Consider the following 17,489-nt stretch of genomic DNA (forward strand, 5'->3'; position numbering starts at 1 on the left):
TTAAAAAAAAAAAAAGATATATCTAATATCCTGATATGCCACTATTTGCTGCAGCTAAGCTGGTTTCTAGGTGACCAAAGGCACTCCAGGAAGATATTTAATCAACCATAAAAATGGCCTTCTGTGCACTTTCAGTAAGTAGTCCAGGCTTTGAAAGGCCAACAGCTTGTCTCAGTGTTTGCTTTGCCTCTTAGGCTATCACAGTCAGCTTTCAGCCATGGAATATAAACTAAGAACATTAAATTAATTTAAAAATATTCATGGTAATACATATGACTTTTGACTTAATGAGCCAAAATGTTGACGTACTAAGTCACAATTATGAAAGATTACTAGAATTATTAGATACTAAGTTAAAATTATGAAGATGTGTCAATAATGCTATTGCTGTAATTAAAAAATACTAAGTAACAAATTGTGACTTCAGAATTTTGATGATTTTGATTTACCATGAATATTTTTTATTTTTAATCTTATATAATTTTTCACAATCTTTTCCTGGCAGAAATGGGCTTCCTGAGTTTTGAATACTGAGACAGTTTTTAAAAAGTGGAAAAACAAGCTCTCCGTTGCACCATGCAGTCAATCCATTTCTTCAATCTTCTTAAAATGTGCCACGAGCTTTTAACTGGCTATCATGATTGAAATATTCTTCTTGTTCCCCAGGAACCGTTGTTTAGACAGCAGTATGAGATGATGGGGGCACATTGTAAACAAGCAGCTTACTCAAGTCTAAGTCAGCCATCTGCACCCAGCGTGGGTTCATCTGATGCTGTGCTTTCTTCCAGGCCCACCCTCCTCAGTGACTCTGAGTACTTTCTCCTTCCTATGCTGATAATGTCCTCAATCTCATCTGCCAGGTCTCTCCTGCCGCTCTCCATCATAGCAGCCACCAGCCTCGACGCTGCTCCTGGTCCTGCAGTCCTCTGTCCCCGGGCCCAGTGGAACAGCATGTCCAGCACCAAGGCTCCCAGGTTGTCGCTGGTGAGGACACAACACACAATACACTTAACATTGAGAGATCTATTAAAGGATTGAAAGATAATTGTTGTCAAAATGTATATTGATTAAACAAATAAACTGTTCTGTATTTTATACCAGCTATGGTGATGAGCACTATTGTACGATTCAATTAAAATATCAGTAGGATACAATCCTTTTCTATATACTGTACCTGGAAAAACAGCCTTGTGAAGTGTACTTACACCACCTATTCATGTGTGGCATTAGAATCTAGATGATAAATCATGTATAAACTAGAAGATTTTTGCTGAGCATCACCTGTTTTGGAAACTTCCATCAAACACACACATCATTAAAATCGCATGTGAATGATGTCCTACATAAAAAAAGCCTCACAGAAAACATCTACACAACATGTATTCATTATTTTACATAATACATTTTTCTTCCACCTACGGGATGCGTCACCAGAGATTTTCTGAGCACGATGAGTAAGGGGGAGGGACAGATGAGCATCTCTCTGTGTGTAATCTCCCGCAGTGTCCCAGATGGCTTAGTGATGGCTGACAGTGCAGATTAAAACGATCAAAATTCTCTACAATTCTTCTCCCACTGCGGTTTCCCTTCACTCACGCTACATCTCTCCAATTCCAGGCTTTGGCTCTGCTAACACACGCAGGTGCACTAAATCCCTCTTGCAGCTCCTTAACACACTTTCTTTTAATTCCCAGTCAAGATATGAATTGCATTTTGGTGTTTGAGTTGTGGCCTTAAAATAAACATAACTGCAGTGAATTTAGATCTCAAACCCCCAGCAGTAAGTACATTATAAGTCAAGTTATAAGATAGCGTAGAAGACAGAATGTAACAGAAAGTATCACATCCTGTGAATTACCAATATTCTTGCGTTAAATTAAGGCATTTCATCTGAACATGACAGTTTGTCATTCCTACCGGAACTTGTACTGGATGCGGTCCAACTCCTCGTAGTTTAAGCCAAGATTGATGCCAATAACACGCCAGTCCTGTCCAATCTGAAGCGAGATGGACAGCAGGTTGGCCTCCGTCAGGTAGCCGCTCTCCGGGTCACCAAGGTTGAGAGGAGGGTACTGGACCTCTTCAATGATGAAATTATTTTCTGAGTTTTGAGCCTGTGACAAAAACAGAGAGGTTGTTCTAGATGCTACATAATAAATGTGTATGGAAGGAACACTGTACATATTTCTCTTTCTAATTAATACAAGCATATTCACTATCACAAGGTTACCATCCAATATTGTAAGACAAAATTCACTCAACGGGTTCCTGCTCATTCATGCACATGCAAATATAGAGTCATCATATGAAACAAGGAAAAAACTTGCTTTAACTGACAGGAAGTCTTAGCGGCAAAGTTGCAAGCCACTGGTTGTCAGGTCCTTTCCTCTTTCTCGCCACTTCCTCGGGCAGATTGCTGGGAATCTCCCCTCTATAAAAAGACACCTGTAACAGAGGAACAAAACATAATGTCAATGTGCTGTCAAGCCAATGCACACGGACTGATTGATGGGACAAACAACAAAGTGCATTTCAAAATAGTACTGAGCAGGCAGCTGTGCTGAACTCGTACACTTCCATAGACAATGAATTATGAGATGTTATCCTGCAGAAGACACTGAGAGCACCCAGGGTGATGGTCTGTGGTTATTGGTAGGTTTTCAAATTCACAACTGAGACCACTACAATAGAATAAAGTGCATTTGAGTATAAAAAAAGAAAGGAAAAAAAACAGTCTGTGTGGGTGCACAAACTCCCATTCATTTGGTGCAGCTCCAGACTTTATTGATTTCACAAGTTTGAGATTTACTTTCTGGCTCTGAGAGCGGAGCTCATTTACATAAGTATTGAATTAACTCGCCACAGAAATAACATGTTGGAATTCTTAATTTAGGTGATGTTCCACTTAAATCCTGTCTGAATGTTACTTTAGTGTAGAATGTAATCTACAGTATGCAGATGAGTCATAATATAATGTAGATGAGATTATGTAGTCCTTGCACCAGGTGTTCCGCTATGTAATGTGGGGATGTAATTATATGTGTAAACACAGAAATCACAGCAGAAATCATTATTTCCAGTCATGTGCTGCTTTCCAGTCCACTAAGAGGAGAGCTGGTTACTTTGAGTAATCAGTGACCGGCTCTTCTGCCTACAGCACAGGGTCTCTCTCCAACACAGTCCTGCTTATAACAGAGCTAACAGCTAACGCTAACAGAGGTGACATTGACTGTTATTGTGATGTGCTCAAGATCAGTAACATTATTATTGGGTGAAGGATAATTACACTATAATGATGGTGAAATACAACTAGAAATGAAGGAGATGTTATCACAGCAATATGAAATAGATATATAGAAATTATTTTGCTTCATAACACTATTTCTAAGCAGCTTATAATACATTATTAAAACTACTAATGCCTCCCAAAACTGTTTAACCAACATTTAAATAAAATACAATCATTCATTTCTTAATAAATTGGCAGCATTACGGCAACAACAAAGTAAAATGATAACAGTTAGAATTCTTTAACTTTTTGTCCAATGGTCCAAATCACTATTATTTTTTTATAGGCCTACAAGTAAAACATCTCAGATTACTTGGCAAGTGGCTGAAAAACCTTAATGTCGTGCCCTGCTTTCTTTTCTGTTGAATATGATGTCTGTCTTACTTGTCCCCTTACTGGCCCCTTCTGACCCTGAGTGGGACAAATGTAGACTTCCTTCAGATTCTTCAGGTTGGAGTAAAACACAAAACACAGTCTTCCTGCCACACAGTCTGGTCTCTCTGGAGAAAAAAAATAGAAAAAACATAAGTAAGAATTTGTAGAAATAGATGTTTCAGAACAATCCACAAGAGCACATGAAAGAAGAAAAGGGAGCAGGACAAATTTATTTTACTTAATAGAGCCTCAAAGAGGACTTCAGACCTGCGCTGATATCTAAGCCCCTCTCAAAGCCGGCGAAGAACTGCTCCCCTTCCAGCAGGTCACACAGGTCTGAAGGCTGAGGTCCATCATATTGCTCTGACAAAGACAGCACTCTGCCATCCACCTGGGCAGGAGGCATCACAATCACTGATTAACTTTCATGCATAAATGTTTTGATGCCATGTTGAAATCAGTTGGACTCACAGTGCCGAGGCTGAGAGACGAGGGCTGCTATACAGACTTAATGTAATATGATCTATTAAACTAAACAGTTAAAGCACAGAGAGGAGAATCACAAACCTTGTTAGTAGGTAAACACTGTAGCATAACTTGTGAAGGATCAGTCTTCCTCTGGAGGACCAGAAACTGGACTTTAAACTGCTTTAGCCTTTGATAGACCTTCCTGACTACCCCACTCACAACGCTCTGAGTGGTGTACCACAGCCAGTACCTGTGATGGTGCACACAAAGCTGCGTTAAAATATATAAATCAAACACAGATCATGAAAATAGATTATGAAAACTTACCAGGAGAAATGTGTGATGTAGAAAATGGCATACAAATGGGTGACGTAGAGAGACACCTGAGATGTAATGTCCGTCCAGGTTTGGGCAGTAGGGTCTCCGTGTAGCAGATGCAAACAGGACATATCAACTGAATGACCTGCAGAAGCAAAAGACATGTTGTTACTTGCAAATACATTCTGTTATAAACATGTATGATAATGAAGGCATATTATACCTGTGACTCCTGATGGCAGAGGAACCTGAACTTTGATGGGCTGCAGGAAATCTATGCTGGGGGTCTGGGAGAGGCAGAGGAGAGGGCTAACTCTAGCCTGAGGATCACCACACTGTGCCTGCACCTCTGACATGGACACATGTAGCACCTACAGAAAGAGAGACAAACTAAAGCCTTGCAAAACACACATACCACAAAGGAAAAAAACTGACATAGACTTCCATTTAATGTAGAGTTACCTGTAAGGTTATAGTGCGGGCCTGCACAGTGGAGTCTGGAGGGAAGTGGAGCTTGACTCCAGGGTCAGCGCGGGACACCAGCAGGGCTCCAGCTGGTGTAACAGAGAAACTGTCCTTTACTGGACGGGACACAGCCATAAACCAGGAGAACTGGCTCACTGAAGAGCAGGCCAGCTACAAGAACAGCAACAATAATATTACAATGTGTACTACGAGGGTGAAAAAAAAACCGTTAACACAGCTGTAATAAAATTATTTTGTAGTGGGAGGTTTAAACTTTACCCTGGCTGGGCGTCCACCCGGGTGGCTGCTATGGCTCTCGCTTCCTTTCCTCAGAACAGTGGGCAGAGTACTCCATGACTGTCCATCAAACCTCTGCACCACCACCTCCCTTCTTTTTGCACGGCGATATGGCACACACACCTCCACGGGCTGTCAGATTTTCAAAGTTGAAGTACATTCACGTCATGCAAGTGCAGGAAATCAGACAGTGGCAAGATGGAACAAGAATAACCTGCAAGGATCAAAACACAAAAGATTCTATATTCTGTCTGTCTATCTATGTCTTCACAATACTCATTTTAAGAAGTAGTCCAGCAATTTAGTACACTTCCATAGAATTGAGACTTCTGAAACATACGTAATAATTAATTATCAAAATCTGTGCAGCAGAGGTTGAGATATCCTGACTTTTAGTCCCCAGTGGGTCACCCACCACAAACTCTGGATCCTACACTACCCATAATGCAACTGATAACATTTTCCCATGGATCCTCACTGACTGGTAAATGCCCATGTCTTTTAAACTCCACACCGTCAGTATGTGATATAGACTTCCTGTTAGGATAGATTTGTCTCTAAGCCCAAACGGGGGTAACCCTGAACCATGATGACATCACTATGACTTAATCAGGGTTATTTTTCAGGCTTGTCAAAGCCCCTTCAGAACCACTAACATCATTATGCATCGGTTTTACAAAATAAAACGACAATAAACTGATCTTTGTGTGTAAAATCTGAGGAGTGTCCCTATAGTAGATGTGGTACGTACTAGGCAAATTAAGTTCAGTACCTTTAGAAATGTAATTCCATGAGGACGAAGTTCCAGTGGACGACTCAGCAAGATGTTATGCTCTTCCAGCCACACCCACTTCTTCTCTGGCCTTTTGTCAATCCACTGCAGTCTTGTGGTTGTCACCAAGCAACCCGGGGGGAACAGCAGCTCAGCCCCCCCTGGAATAAACACATGACACCCCGCAGGCGAAACACAGAAACTAAGGAGCAAAAGGAGCATGACATCTTTAATCTAATCAGAAACACCTTAATTGACAATATTACTGCAGATTGAAAAAATACTTCCATGTCAAGAGTACCTGTGCTGGTCGAATCTGAGGTGCAACTCTTGGATTTTTGTTTCTGCTTGATCTGGTGAGAAAATAGTGATGCAATAGAGTAAATATGCAATTGTAGAAGCTGTATCTAGTTAGGATACAGTCAAAAGGATATTAGCACCCTTTTTTTCTCTGCTCACCAGGTGTAGGAGGGAGAGGAGGAGGGGTTGGTGGTCGTCCCAAAGGATTGTCACGCACATCTATTTTCAGCAGAGGCAGTTTGTTCAGACAATGTGGGATCAGGCGGAGGTCATTGCTGTAGATCACAAGCTCCCTGAGGGCAAGGAGGGAGCCTGGGCAACAAAATAGACCTTCTTTTAGTGCTGCATTCACAAATTTCATCAAATTAAATGAGAACCCAGTGTATTACTGTGATGCTCTATCATTGACATATCAACTCAACCATACAGCCCTTACCCATGCTCTCTGGTAGCTGCTTCAACTTGTTATGAGACAATTCCAGCGTAACAAGCTCCTCCAGAGAGCCAATTTCATCAGGTAGCTGCTGGAGGAGGTTGTGTGAAACATCCAGTGTCTGTAGTGCATTCAGCTGACCCAGACTCCGGGGAAGAGAAACCAACTCATTCCCCAGGAGGGAAAGGTGGGTGAGGGAGGACAGTTGGCCTATATCAGGAGGCAAAGCTGAGAGGTGGTTGTAACAGAGGAGCAAAGAGGACAGCACAGGCAAGCTGAGAAGGCAGGGGGGCAGACAGGAGAGCTGGTTGAAGGAGAGATCCAGGTGCACCAGATGAGAAAGGGAGCAAACAGACGAGGGCAAAGTGCTGAGGAGGCCAGGCAGCGGAGCACCTTGTGAGTCATAAAAACAGTGTCCTTGAATTAGGAAGAAAAGTGCAGTTAGAAGCAGAAAGATTTGAAATGGGGGGAAAACATTAGAGAATTACAACCATAATCATATGCATCGACACAGAATATGCTGTCTACTTTTGTAAATTGAATTAACCATTTTACCACCTATTCTAAAAATAGGCTGATAATACAGGAAATGAATGAGAGAAGTACCCCGAACAGCCAGTGAACGCAGCTCTGTCAGATGTGGCAGGACATCCAGTGCATGGTCCAGGCCTGGCTGATCCTCAGAGCCCAGTCTCAGGTACTGGAGTCCCCTCAGCTGCCCTGGGATGGACCCCCAAAGCAGAGGCAGTGCAGCTGCTCCACCCTTGTACACATCCAGGTTCAGCCTTGTATCAGTCAGTAAAGCTGAAAGCTCCACAGTGGGAGGCAAGGGTGGAGTCAATGACAAGACAGAGGAAGATGAAGAAACACTGGTGTGGTGGTGGGTGGAGAAGCAAGAGGAGGAGAGGCTTGATACAGAGGGATCACATGTGTCCATGAGGCTGGAGGGCGACACAGAGGGGACATCCCTCTCTGGCTCAGCAAAGTCTGCTTGACTTTCAGACATCACACCACTGGATACCGTTGGTCCAGCCTCCCTCTCTGCTTTCTCCTGATCCTGGTACACCAGTTCTCTGCAGAGCCTCAGAGCCGACATTTCAGTATGAGGGTCTGGTACTCCACCTGTGGACGGGTTGCATGCAGGTGTCACTTCCACTTCTTCATCCTCTGACCTGCCTGGTTTCACATTCCATCTGGCTGCCTGGTCTTCATCCTCTTCGTCAGTAGCTGCCCCTTCCTCGCTGTTTCTCTCCATTGAAAACACTACACGGCTAACGTCAACTAGCTAAGGGTTTTCTACTAGGTCATGTCCAATACTGGTCCAGAGTTTTCTTTTTGCACGACGGCTCCGTGGCTCCTGACACCATTAAATACGTCAATTACAGTTGGACTGAGCTAAGTGACCTCCGCGAGAAAAGATGAGGATTTTTTTACTAGTTTACTACATGTTTGCTGAGTGGTGTAACAGTTGCAGTAACGTTAATGTTAGCTATTAGCTAGTCAATATTTACGTGATATGAGCTTAAAAAAAAAGTACATCTAATGCCTTCTGTGTCTACTTTAGTAACACTCGTGTTTCTGATGTTATATACTTAATAATGTGTGACATTAGTCTCCGACATAACCTGTTCCTCTGCCCTCTCTCGATTCCCTCTTCTGCTTTCTTACTTCCTTATGTCCGACAGTGTTTTCAAAGAAAAGGCCCTACGTCACACTTGCTCGTTCGTTTTTCAGCACGACGTGCACCGACAGGCGACGGGCGGGAGTCTAACACTCTGTACCGGTCAAAAAAATAAGTAGCCCCGCCTTTCCGGGTAACGTCTTGTGTTAAACCAATCGCTTTGATGATGGCACCGCCAAAGTTTCAACTCAGGGCGGGACAGCCGTGTCAACGTGTGCACTCGCTGTCAGTCCCTTCTCGACCAGCGGGCGGCGCTGTTTAATCTGCTTTACTGCTGCATTTTTTGTATAGTGGTGTCTTGGTGTACATAGTACAAACATTTGCGCATGGCTCAAGCTCTAGACAACTTTATTGATATTGAATTAACAGACAATTAATCCTACGCAAAAATATGTGGTGGTTCAAATACCTTATTTGGGTACAATAATATAATAATTGTCAGGAAACCTCCCAATACAGCCATCATCATCATCATCATCATCATCATCATCATCATCATCATCATCATCATCATCATCATCATCATCATCATCGTCATCATCATCATCATCATCATCATCATCACCTATTGAATCACATTTCTTGGAGCTCAGACAAAACGACTTCTCTTTGAGTCCTTGTACATGACCAAATTATTTTTTAAACAACACAAATATTTAAAAATATGAAATGTTTTATTTTTAATACAATTTTTATTGTGGTGCATGCAAGCAGACTGTCTTTATCTGAACTGTCAGTATGGCTTGGTTAACCTGTTCAGTTGCCCAAAGGTAATAAAATGCTGTTATGCCCCTATTGGCCCCCACAGCCCATCCAACCACCAGGATTTAGGGGCCCGGGAGGATTGGCACCCCATACTTGTTAGAGGATGAATGTAAGACAATGAACCCTAGCTGATGGTGGTTTCACAATAGGACATGTTTTCTAAGGAATTATGTCCCAAACACAATGTGGATCAGTGCCCAAAAAATGAACTATTTGCAGCGAAATTCTGTGAATAGTTTATTCAAGGAAGTGCTCCTGTTTGTTGTTGAATGTGCTTCGAGTGCAAGATATTTGTGATTTCAGTACGGTGTACTGTTGTGTATGAGGAAATTGCAAACCAACCAAATGTGTATATCCTTATTATCAGGAGTGGCAAAAGGATTTGCAATGTATCATCGTAAACATATTTAATTCCCATTACAGGACATGTTTCTTAAAATGAAGATGATTTTGAGGCCGTTTCTTGAAAAACACCACAAGTGGTTCTTCATTTCTAAATTCACCACTTCCGTAAATAAACAAGAACAGACGGCGTTGTGCGGGCAGTCGCATGTTTGTTTGCCAAATCGATGGGTTAATCAATTAACAATAGGTTAATCGGGCCAATATTCGAAAGATGGAAATCAACACACATCATTCCTACTGATAACAATTGTTACGAAAGAAATCCCCGATATAGCCTCGTGCATGTGAACTGACACCACTAATGGCGGATACATTTAGAAAGGACAAAACAAAACACGTTGTCCTCCCTGGGGACAAACATTTGACTGCTGTCAGAGCCAACCGGGTGCCCGCTTGTTGACTTTACAGCGTTACAGCGGTGCGAACTGTGATTGGTCCTTTCGTCAACTGTTCCAATTGTGATTGGTCATCTTGCTCCGCGGTGTCGGTTGTGATTCGACAAAGTCCCTCCTTCAAATACACGCCGACCACTTTAGCGAGTTTATAGCGGAATAATAACAACTCCCCGTGGTGTACCACGTCAGTCTTTAGCTATTTAAGTTAGGGCTGTTTTTAATCACAACGGGTTTGAGCGGCAGCGTAAGGTTTCTTTTTTTGTATTGTCATATAATGTCAATTTGGCGACGTTACCTACAATGGAAATGTGACTTCTACCGTTAGCTAGAAAGCTACAAGTTCGTAAAGACGGCATGTGAAGAGGCTTCATAAATAACATATACACGCGTTTAGTTGTCTTGTAGTCGTTAATATCTGACTGCGAACTTCGTCTAACCGTTCGCCAGCGACCTCTCATCCTCTCTTGACACCGCAGCGGTCGGACGGGCGTCGGTATGTTTCCCCTCGACTCGCCGTGGAACATCTCGTTTGCGGGTTGTGGCTTCCTCGGGATCTACCACGTCGGGGTCGCCAGCTGTCTGCTGGAGCAGGCTCCGTTTCTGGTGCGGGACGCCAGGCACATATACGGGGCATCAGCTGGGGCTCTCACTGCCACTGCTCTGGTCACCGGGGTTTGTCTTGGTAGGTATCTTTTGGGTGACAAGTTTTTTTTTTTTAAAGGGTGCTAAACATACTTATTTGCCCTTTTTATTGTGGTATATATTCTGCAGCTACTGTAGCAGTGGCTTATTATTTAGTCTATATACTGTTGAATAGTTTGACCTTTAACAATGTGTCACTTGTGTCTTTTTAACAGTATGTTCACCTGCAAGGTAACTAGTAACTGCAGCTGTCAGATAAATAGTGGAGTAAAATAATAACAGGTTCTTCTCAATTGTAGCAGAGTAAAAGCATAAAGTATTACAAAATGGAAACACTCAAGTAAAGTATCCCAAAATGTACTTACTTTCAACCCGTTAGAACCGTTGTCAAAGGACTAATATGGAATCCTGATCATGTCAGAATGAATATGCCATACCAACTAAGCCATCTTCTCATATAGATGTAATCTTAAACATTGGCTTAGACGAGAAAAAGGTTCAACAGAAATATAATCTCATCCTGTTTGTTTTTGTTGTTGTTTTTTTTAACTTAGTTTTTATTTAAGTTTCATTCAAAATCATGTACAGAATCATATTCATCATATCTGCTGTTTCATACACAAGATAACAGTCAAGGTACAACAAAAGTGACTGAGACTATACTGACAAAGAAAAATATAAAATAAAATAGAATAAAGCAAGGTGAAATAAAAAACATAGTTATATCAGTATACCCATAGCAGGGCTCCACCTTTTAGGGAAATCCTGTTTGTTTTGTAGGCTTTTCTGTTGCTTTTCCAAATATAATTGAGTACAATATCTAATATCTAACTGAAACTGAATTTACTGATGTTATAATATAAACAACTTATTCAATCATAAAATGTCATACAGGGTGAAGTAAGTTCTATCTTATCTTTATCTGATAGTTTAAGTGATGTGTTCACAGGAGAGGCTGGGGCAAGCATCATCGATGTTGCCAAAGAGGCGAGGAAGCGATTCCTCGGACCCATGCATCCTTCCTTTAACCTGGTGAAGATCGTGCGTCACATGCTGCGGAACACTCTGCCAGATGATTGTCACCATGTGGCCAACGGGCGTTTGGGAATCTCTCTTACCCGAGTGACGGATGGAGAAAATGTCCTGGTGTCGCACTTCAACAACAAGGAGGAGGTGGTGCAGGTGGGAATTCAGTCTGAGGATATTTCACTCTTTTCTGTTTTTGCCATTTTATATCTTTTGTAAAAAAAAATGTTTTGTGTTGGAACATGTTTTTTTAAGGAAAAACTAATCCCCAGATGATAGATGGTGACTGTTTATGTGACTGACAGTAATGTAATAATACATTTCATTTGACTGTATTTTACCCTTTAAGATGAGAGAAAGATAATATTTAAGTCATAAATATGACATTATGATAACTAGTATAGTTTTAGACTGTAATACCAGTATAATAAAGCTTCATCAGCCAACTGTAATTCCAGTTCCTATAGTATCTCTTTTCTTCACTAGGCATGTGTCTGCAGTGCCTATATCCCAGTGTATTGTGGCATCATACCTCCCACACTGCAAGGAGTGGTGAGTAGATTCAATATTATCCACCATGTGTGTACTGTCCTTCTGATGTCGATATCCTTTATGTGGTCTAATGAATGGAAATTACCGTAATTACTTCAATAGATTTTAAATTAAGGACCAGGTATTGCTGTTGATGTACTTTTATTTCCTCTCATTGTGTTTTGTTGTTGTTATATTTGGTAAATTCCACATCTGTCACTTATCAAAGGCGTCCTTCTCAAGAATGTGTTTATTCTGGCACGTATGTGCACAAAATGATTCTAAAATTCCTCAGCAGTCAGTGTTTGCTAGAGATCTCAGAACCAAAGGGGAAAGCAGAACTTCTCTTTTTTTTCTTTTTTTCTTTTTGCTGGACATATCTAGCGCAAAGGTCTTCTGGGCAATATCATTGAGCAATACTAGCACTCCCACCCCTTCTGTGGCCTTTGTGATGGGTTTTAAGAGCTTACATGTGCCTCTCTGTGCCGGGCCAAAATGTGAGAGTGGTAGAGCCACATGTGACCGTGTTGGCTCAGTCTTCAATGTTGTTCTGTCCTCTGACTCTCAGGGACTCCAATTTCGGAAAAATTATGTCACGCTGGTGTTATCTGTTGACACACACATCGTGCCCTCCACCGCAGAAAGTTTAAAGGTTCACCAGCTTCAATGAAAGCAAACATTAACCCACACACAGGATGTGATGTCACTATTGTCATATATAGAAAGTCGGCAATACGCTTCTGTGTGTTCTGAGCTAATGTTTATTTTCATTTATCTTTTATTATTCAGCGATATGTTGACGGAGGAATTTCAGACAACCTGCCTCAGTATGAGCTGAAAAATACGATCACCGTGTCCCCCTTCTCCGGAGAGAGTGACATCTGCCCCCGAGACACCTCCAGCAACATACACGAGCTGCGGTTCACCAACACCAGCATCCAGTTCACTCTGCCCAACCTCTACAGAGTCTCTAGGGCACTCTTCCCTCCAGACCCGATGGTAGGTCACTTGATTACAAGCTTTCTGATGCCCTGAAAACACAGCCTTAGATCGAATAAGAATTAACTCAGTGGACTTCTTGTTTGTTTTGGAATGCAGGTCATGAAGGCAATGTGTAAACAGGGATATAAAGATGCTCTGCACTTTTTAAAGAGGAATGGTAAGAAACTTTATTTTATTTTCTAAATCTTATTGATTTTTTTTTCTCTGAGTCATGTTTAAAATATTTGGGTCAGTAATAACAAGCCTGATTGATTTTTTGGTTGTCCTCTGGCCAGATATCCCTCACAGCCACACACAGTCTCATCCTGATATGCTATCAGAACATGTGCTTCCTTTGACCACCTCACCAAATCAATACACTGTGTTTTGCTTTGATTAGAGTTACTCGTGTGTGTTTGTTCATATATGTTTTGACAATTTGTAAGCACATAATCAACATGGTATTACAAAATCACCATTTATAAATCTGTTGATTCTTACGAATTAGTTGAATATGTAAACAAATTAAGAAATGACCTCACCATTGATCACAGATAAGAAATAGATAATACTTTGACATTATGCTTCTGTTTGCAGGATTGCTTAATTCCAGCGGACCTCACAGAGACCGGCCCCTGCTGGCTAATGGCGAAGACATTGAGAATTATAATGATGAGGAGGAGGAGGAGGAGGATGACAATAAAAATGATGAAGAGGAGGAAAAGCCACATGTGGGAGAGGCAGCGGTGATCGTTTGTCGCAGATCTTCAATAGAGGATATCATCGAACACCTTCCACCCATCCTGCACAAAGGTAGCATATTATAAACAAGAAGAAGTGATAGTAGTGGCTTGGTATCTAGCCTACTCAACTTAACATGAAAATGGATTTTTCAGATAATTCAATGGGTTTTAATTGTGTATTTATCTAGAAGTGGGAGGTTTTCATCAACCCATAAACAATGGTTTGTCATTCATATTCAAGGACAGTAAAGCTATGTGCTATGAATTACATTTACTTTTTATGACCACTGATACCATCAATGAATACTTCACATAATTCACAGCATGCTGTAGAATTTTGAAAGGTACTTTCTTCTACTATGTAGGCACGTATTGGTTTCCATTAATTTCCATGAAATATAAGAAGTTCCATCCATAGTTTAAATTGTATTTACTTTTTCACATGTTGTGTTTGACAAGAAATGACAGCTAAAAGGGCTGATTGATTTGATTTATGTATAAAATTCAGAACACGATGGATAACGGTCCGTTAAATATGGTCCTTGTAATACATACAAATGAGTTGGTACTGGAACAGTACTATCACTCCTACTATGGGTAATGTTTGAAGCACTTTCCATTGGATAGTAATTCCTTTGCAAACATGGATCGGTCTCGGGCACAACTCATGTATATCAGTGAGAGACACCGGAAAGGAAAATACCAGAGTCACATTCTTCCTACGTGTTTACACTTAATTGGCCATTAAAGGAGATTGATGTTCCGATTCTGAAAGACAAATGCTGTATTTGCTTACATGATAGACTATTATTTCGCTGTGCTAAAATTGTATTATTTCATACATGTGATTTAATGCGTGTCGTGTTTAGCTCATGAACAGTGCTGCATAAATCATTCTATGAATAGCTTGAGGTAACTGTTCTCTTTGCCTCCCTCTGCAGCTCTAGTTGAGGCCTGCATGGAGAGGAGGAGCCTGATGCAGTCGCTAGGCAACCTGCTTCCTGTCAGGATGGCATCAGCCATGATGCTCCCCTACACTCTCCCTCTAGAGTCTGCCATGTCCTTGACTCTGAGGTACTGTAGTGCTTAATTTCCTCTGGTCCTCTTTATTTGATCTGCATTCAGAATAGTACAGGACTACTTCGCTATGTCTACTTATATGGGGCTTTTATGTGTAGTTGTGTGCAGGAAAAGTAATTCCTCTATTTTGAATAAAATGTTAGACTGTTTATAGATTAGTGGAACTTACTACCCTGTAACAGTAACACTGTTGGCCAGAAACACATTCAAATGGCATAAAATAGTGTACTGGCCTTGTGCTGATAGCTGTGACATATCCTGTGTGCAGACTTCTAGAGTGGCTGCCAGACGTGCAAGAAGATGTGGGATGGATTCGAGAGCAGCTTTTAAAAATTGCACAGCATGTTCTTCGCCAGGCCTCCAAAAGCATTTCCCAACATGTATCTGCCAGGTAGGTGACAATGCCGTATACTTATACATATTTTTTTAATGCCAGAATAAAGTAAACATCACGTATGCTATATCACTCTACAGTATGTGAACATGGTTTGCCAGTTGGAGGGCAGCAAAAACAAGTTGTCAACACAACGTTGACACATCATCAGCTTTTAAGTTGAAAAGCAAACAGTCGCTTATTGCACATCCGGCAGACACCGAGCAACATTCTCATTCATTTATAGTGTTTGTGTCCACCTGATGAATTTAACTCCAATATTACCTCTGTTTTTGGTCTCTTTCAAATATCAATTGTGTTTGGTGCTGAGCAGGTAGAGTACAGTGGGTTTCTTATTTTTACTGGGAACCGCTACCTGCCGCATCTGAAAACAACACTCAGAGTGGTGAGACTGAACCAATTCTGTAAAGGCCGTAAAAATAATGAAACTCATTGTAAAGCTCAGTAGAGGTTCATCACTACAATCAATCCCTTTCACATCGTCTTGTTGTCATCTGACTCTCACACTTCTTACTCTAGGTTGTCCTGGCAGCTGGAGCTGCACCACTACCAGCACCTCCCGTCCCAGCTCAGCTCCACCAACCTGTTTCCCAACTGGGTGAATGGAGGCAGTTCTTCAGTTCTGGATGTCTTCATGCGTCTCGACCAGTACAAGAGGCAGCTGCTGTCTGGAGTGCTGTGTATCAACATGGACCTGCAAGGGTCCTTCGAAACTGGACTGCTGTCACCTGATAATAGCCCTCCCTCCGTCCTGCCCGGTGAAGGCCTCACAATGGTTGTGGTTGATATTCCACCTGCTGCCCACTCTGAAGAAACCATCAGCAGTTCCTGAGAGCAGATATATTTATTCTTGATTAAGGAACATTTTAAAATAATTTAAATCAGATTTTGTTTTTTTACACCCTGGTGTTTTTAAGATGCCAGAAAGACATTTGCAATTGAATAAGCCCCAATTATAGTGGTTGGAAACGGTAATAATTTACCATATTTACACTTAGTGTATGTTGAATATTTTTGAGTAAACAGGACATTGAAGTTAGTCTTTTGTGACTGCATAACCAGGCAAGCCCATAAACACAGTGTCTGTAGGGCTACAGAATGCATTTGAACTTAGAATATGTGCTCAAACTTGTACAAACTTGAATAACAGGACGATGCAAACAAAAATGCACACTTGAAGTAGCATTGTTAAAACGAGTGACTGTTTGTGTTTAGTGGAATGTAGTCACACCCATCAGTCATCAAGCACAGTGATCCTCCTGCATCTCAGTCACTTCTGACTAACCGTGGATGCACCAATCTGTTTGTTACAGGTTCATTTATTGAAACGTGACTGTCAATGTACAATTTTTTTTTTAAGTGAAAATTACAAAACCACTCAGCTCTGTTTTCCCAATCATATCAATGTATTTCTATCATCTTGATTTACTCGCACGTCAGTTACATTTCATTTTAAATCTACATTATATCGAATGGATGCTTGAAAATTACGTATTTTACATTAATTTAAAAAAATATATTTTCATAATGGAAAAAAAATCTGTTTAATCAGAATTGCACTTTCTGAGGTTTGTAAGTACTAACCTATCTGTTTGAATAATTTTCTTGTACTATGTACTAGAATAAATGAGACCTCTTGTGCCTTGACCTTTGATGAAATCATTGCCAAGTGAAAATAACATTGTCAAAATGTTGCAGGGAATAATGTTGATGTGATCATTAAATAAACTGGTGTTGTTGAACATTAACTGCGCTGTGAATACTCGGTTGAACAACGATGACCCTCATATTACCCAGAAATGGCTGTGACTTACGATGAAAAGTGTACAGAGCACGTTCGTAACAGTAACCAAACAGTGAATCAAGGACCTGAAGGACTTCTTGGGAGGCTTCCAGGTGCAAATGTTCCCAGCAAGATGACAAATAATCACAGTCCGAACTTGTGAGTGTAAAGCACAGGAATAATGGAGCCGCTTAATACACTGCAGGACACATTTGACAGTTACTGAAGTAGTAACATAAGAACTGTGAAAACAAAAATAAAAGATACATTTACTCCCTGTATCATTATGTTATATTATTTTATTCATAAAATCCTGAGGAATATGTGGACCTGCAAAACCCACAGC

The 17,489-nt window shown here is 41.0% G+C and overlaps 2 protein-coding genes across 3 annotated transcripts; one reads left to right on the forward strand and one right to left on the reverse strand.

Annotated features, from left to right (window-relative positions):
* Positions 1 to 490: 490 nt before the first annotated feature.
* Positions 491 to 8,381, reverse strand: pidd1 (p53-induced death domain protein 1). Of its 2 annotated transcripts, XM_084016561.1 has the most exons (15): positions 7,324 to 8,379; positions 6,721 to 7,134; positions 6,444 to 6,596; positions 6,286 to 6,337; positions 5,985 to 6,186; positions 5,195 to 5,344; positions 4,913 to 5,086; positions 4,674 to 4,821; positions 4,460 to 4,595; positions 4,232 to 4,382; positions 3,932 to 4,055; positions 3,674 to 3,789; positions 2,338 to 2,445; positions 1,918 to 2,114; positions 491 to 981 (listed from the first exon to the last, which is right to left on the reverse strand). In XM_084016561.1, the coding sequence occupies exons 1-15, from the start codon at positions 7,970 to 7,972 to the stop codon at positions 738 to 740; spliced, it is 3,018 nt and encodes a 1,005-aa protein (XP_083872687.1). In that variant the 5' UTR covers positions 7,973 to 8,379; the 3' UTR covers positions 491 to 737. The 2 variants fall into 2 exon arrangements, with proteins under 2 accessions (XP_083872687.1, XP_083872688.1); XM_084016562.1 differs by lacking the exon at positions 491 to 981 and having other exon boundaries at positions 1,980 to 2,114; positions 2,328 to 2,445; positions 7,324 to 8,381.
* A 1,753-nt stretch (positions 8,382 to 10,134) lies between these two features.
* On the forward strand, positions 10,135 to 17,116 carry pnpla2 (patatin-like phospholipase domain containing 2). Its single transcript, XM_084018035.1, has 9 exons — positions 10,135 to 10,645; positions 11,555 to 11,787; positions 12,118 to 12,183; positions 12,952 to 13,161; positions 13,261 to 13,321; positions 13,741 to 13,956; positions 14,828 to 14,960; positions 15,235 to 15,357; positions 15,880 to 17,116. Exons 1-9 carry the CDS (start codon positions 10,459 to 10,461, stop codon positions 16,190 to 16,192), a joined length of 1,542 nt encoding a protein of 513 aa, XP_083874161.1. The 5' UTR covers positions 10,135 to 10,458; the 3' UTR covers positions 16,193 to 17,116.
* Positions 17,117 to 17,489: the final 373 nt, after the last annotated feature.

Source organism: Eutrigla gurnardus, assembly GCF_963514095.1.
Source record: "Eutrigla gurnardus genome assembly, chromosome: 9".
In the NCBI taxonomy this organism is placed as follows: Eukaryota; Metazoa; Chordata; class Actinopteri; order Perciformes; family Triglidae; genus Eutrigla; species Eutrigla gurnardus.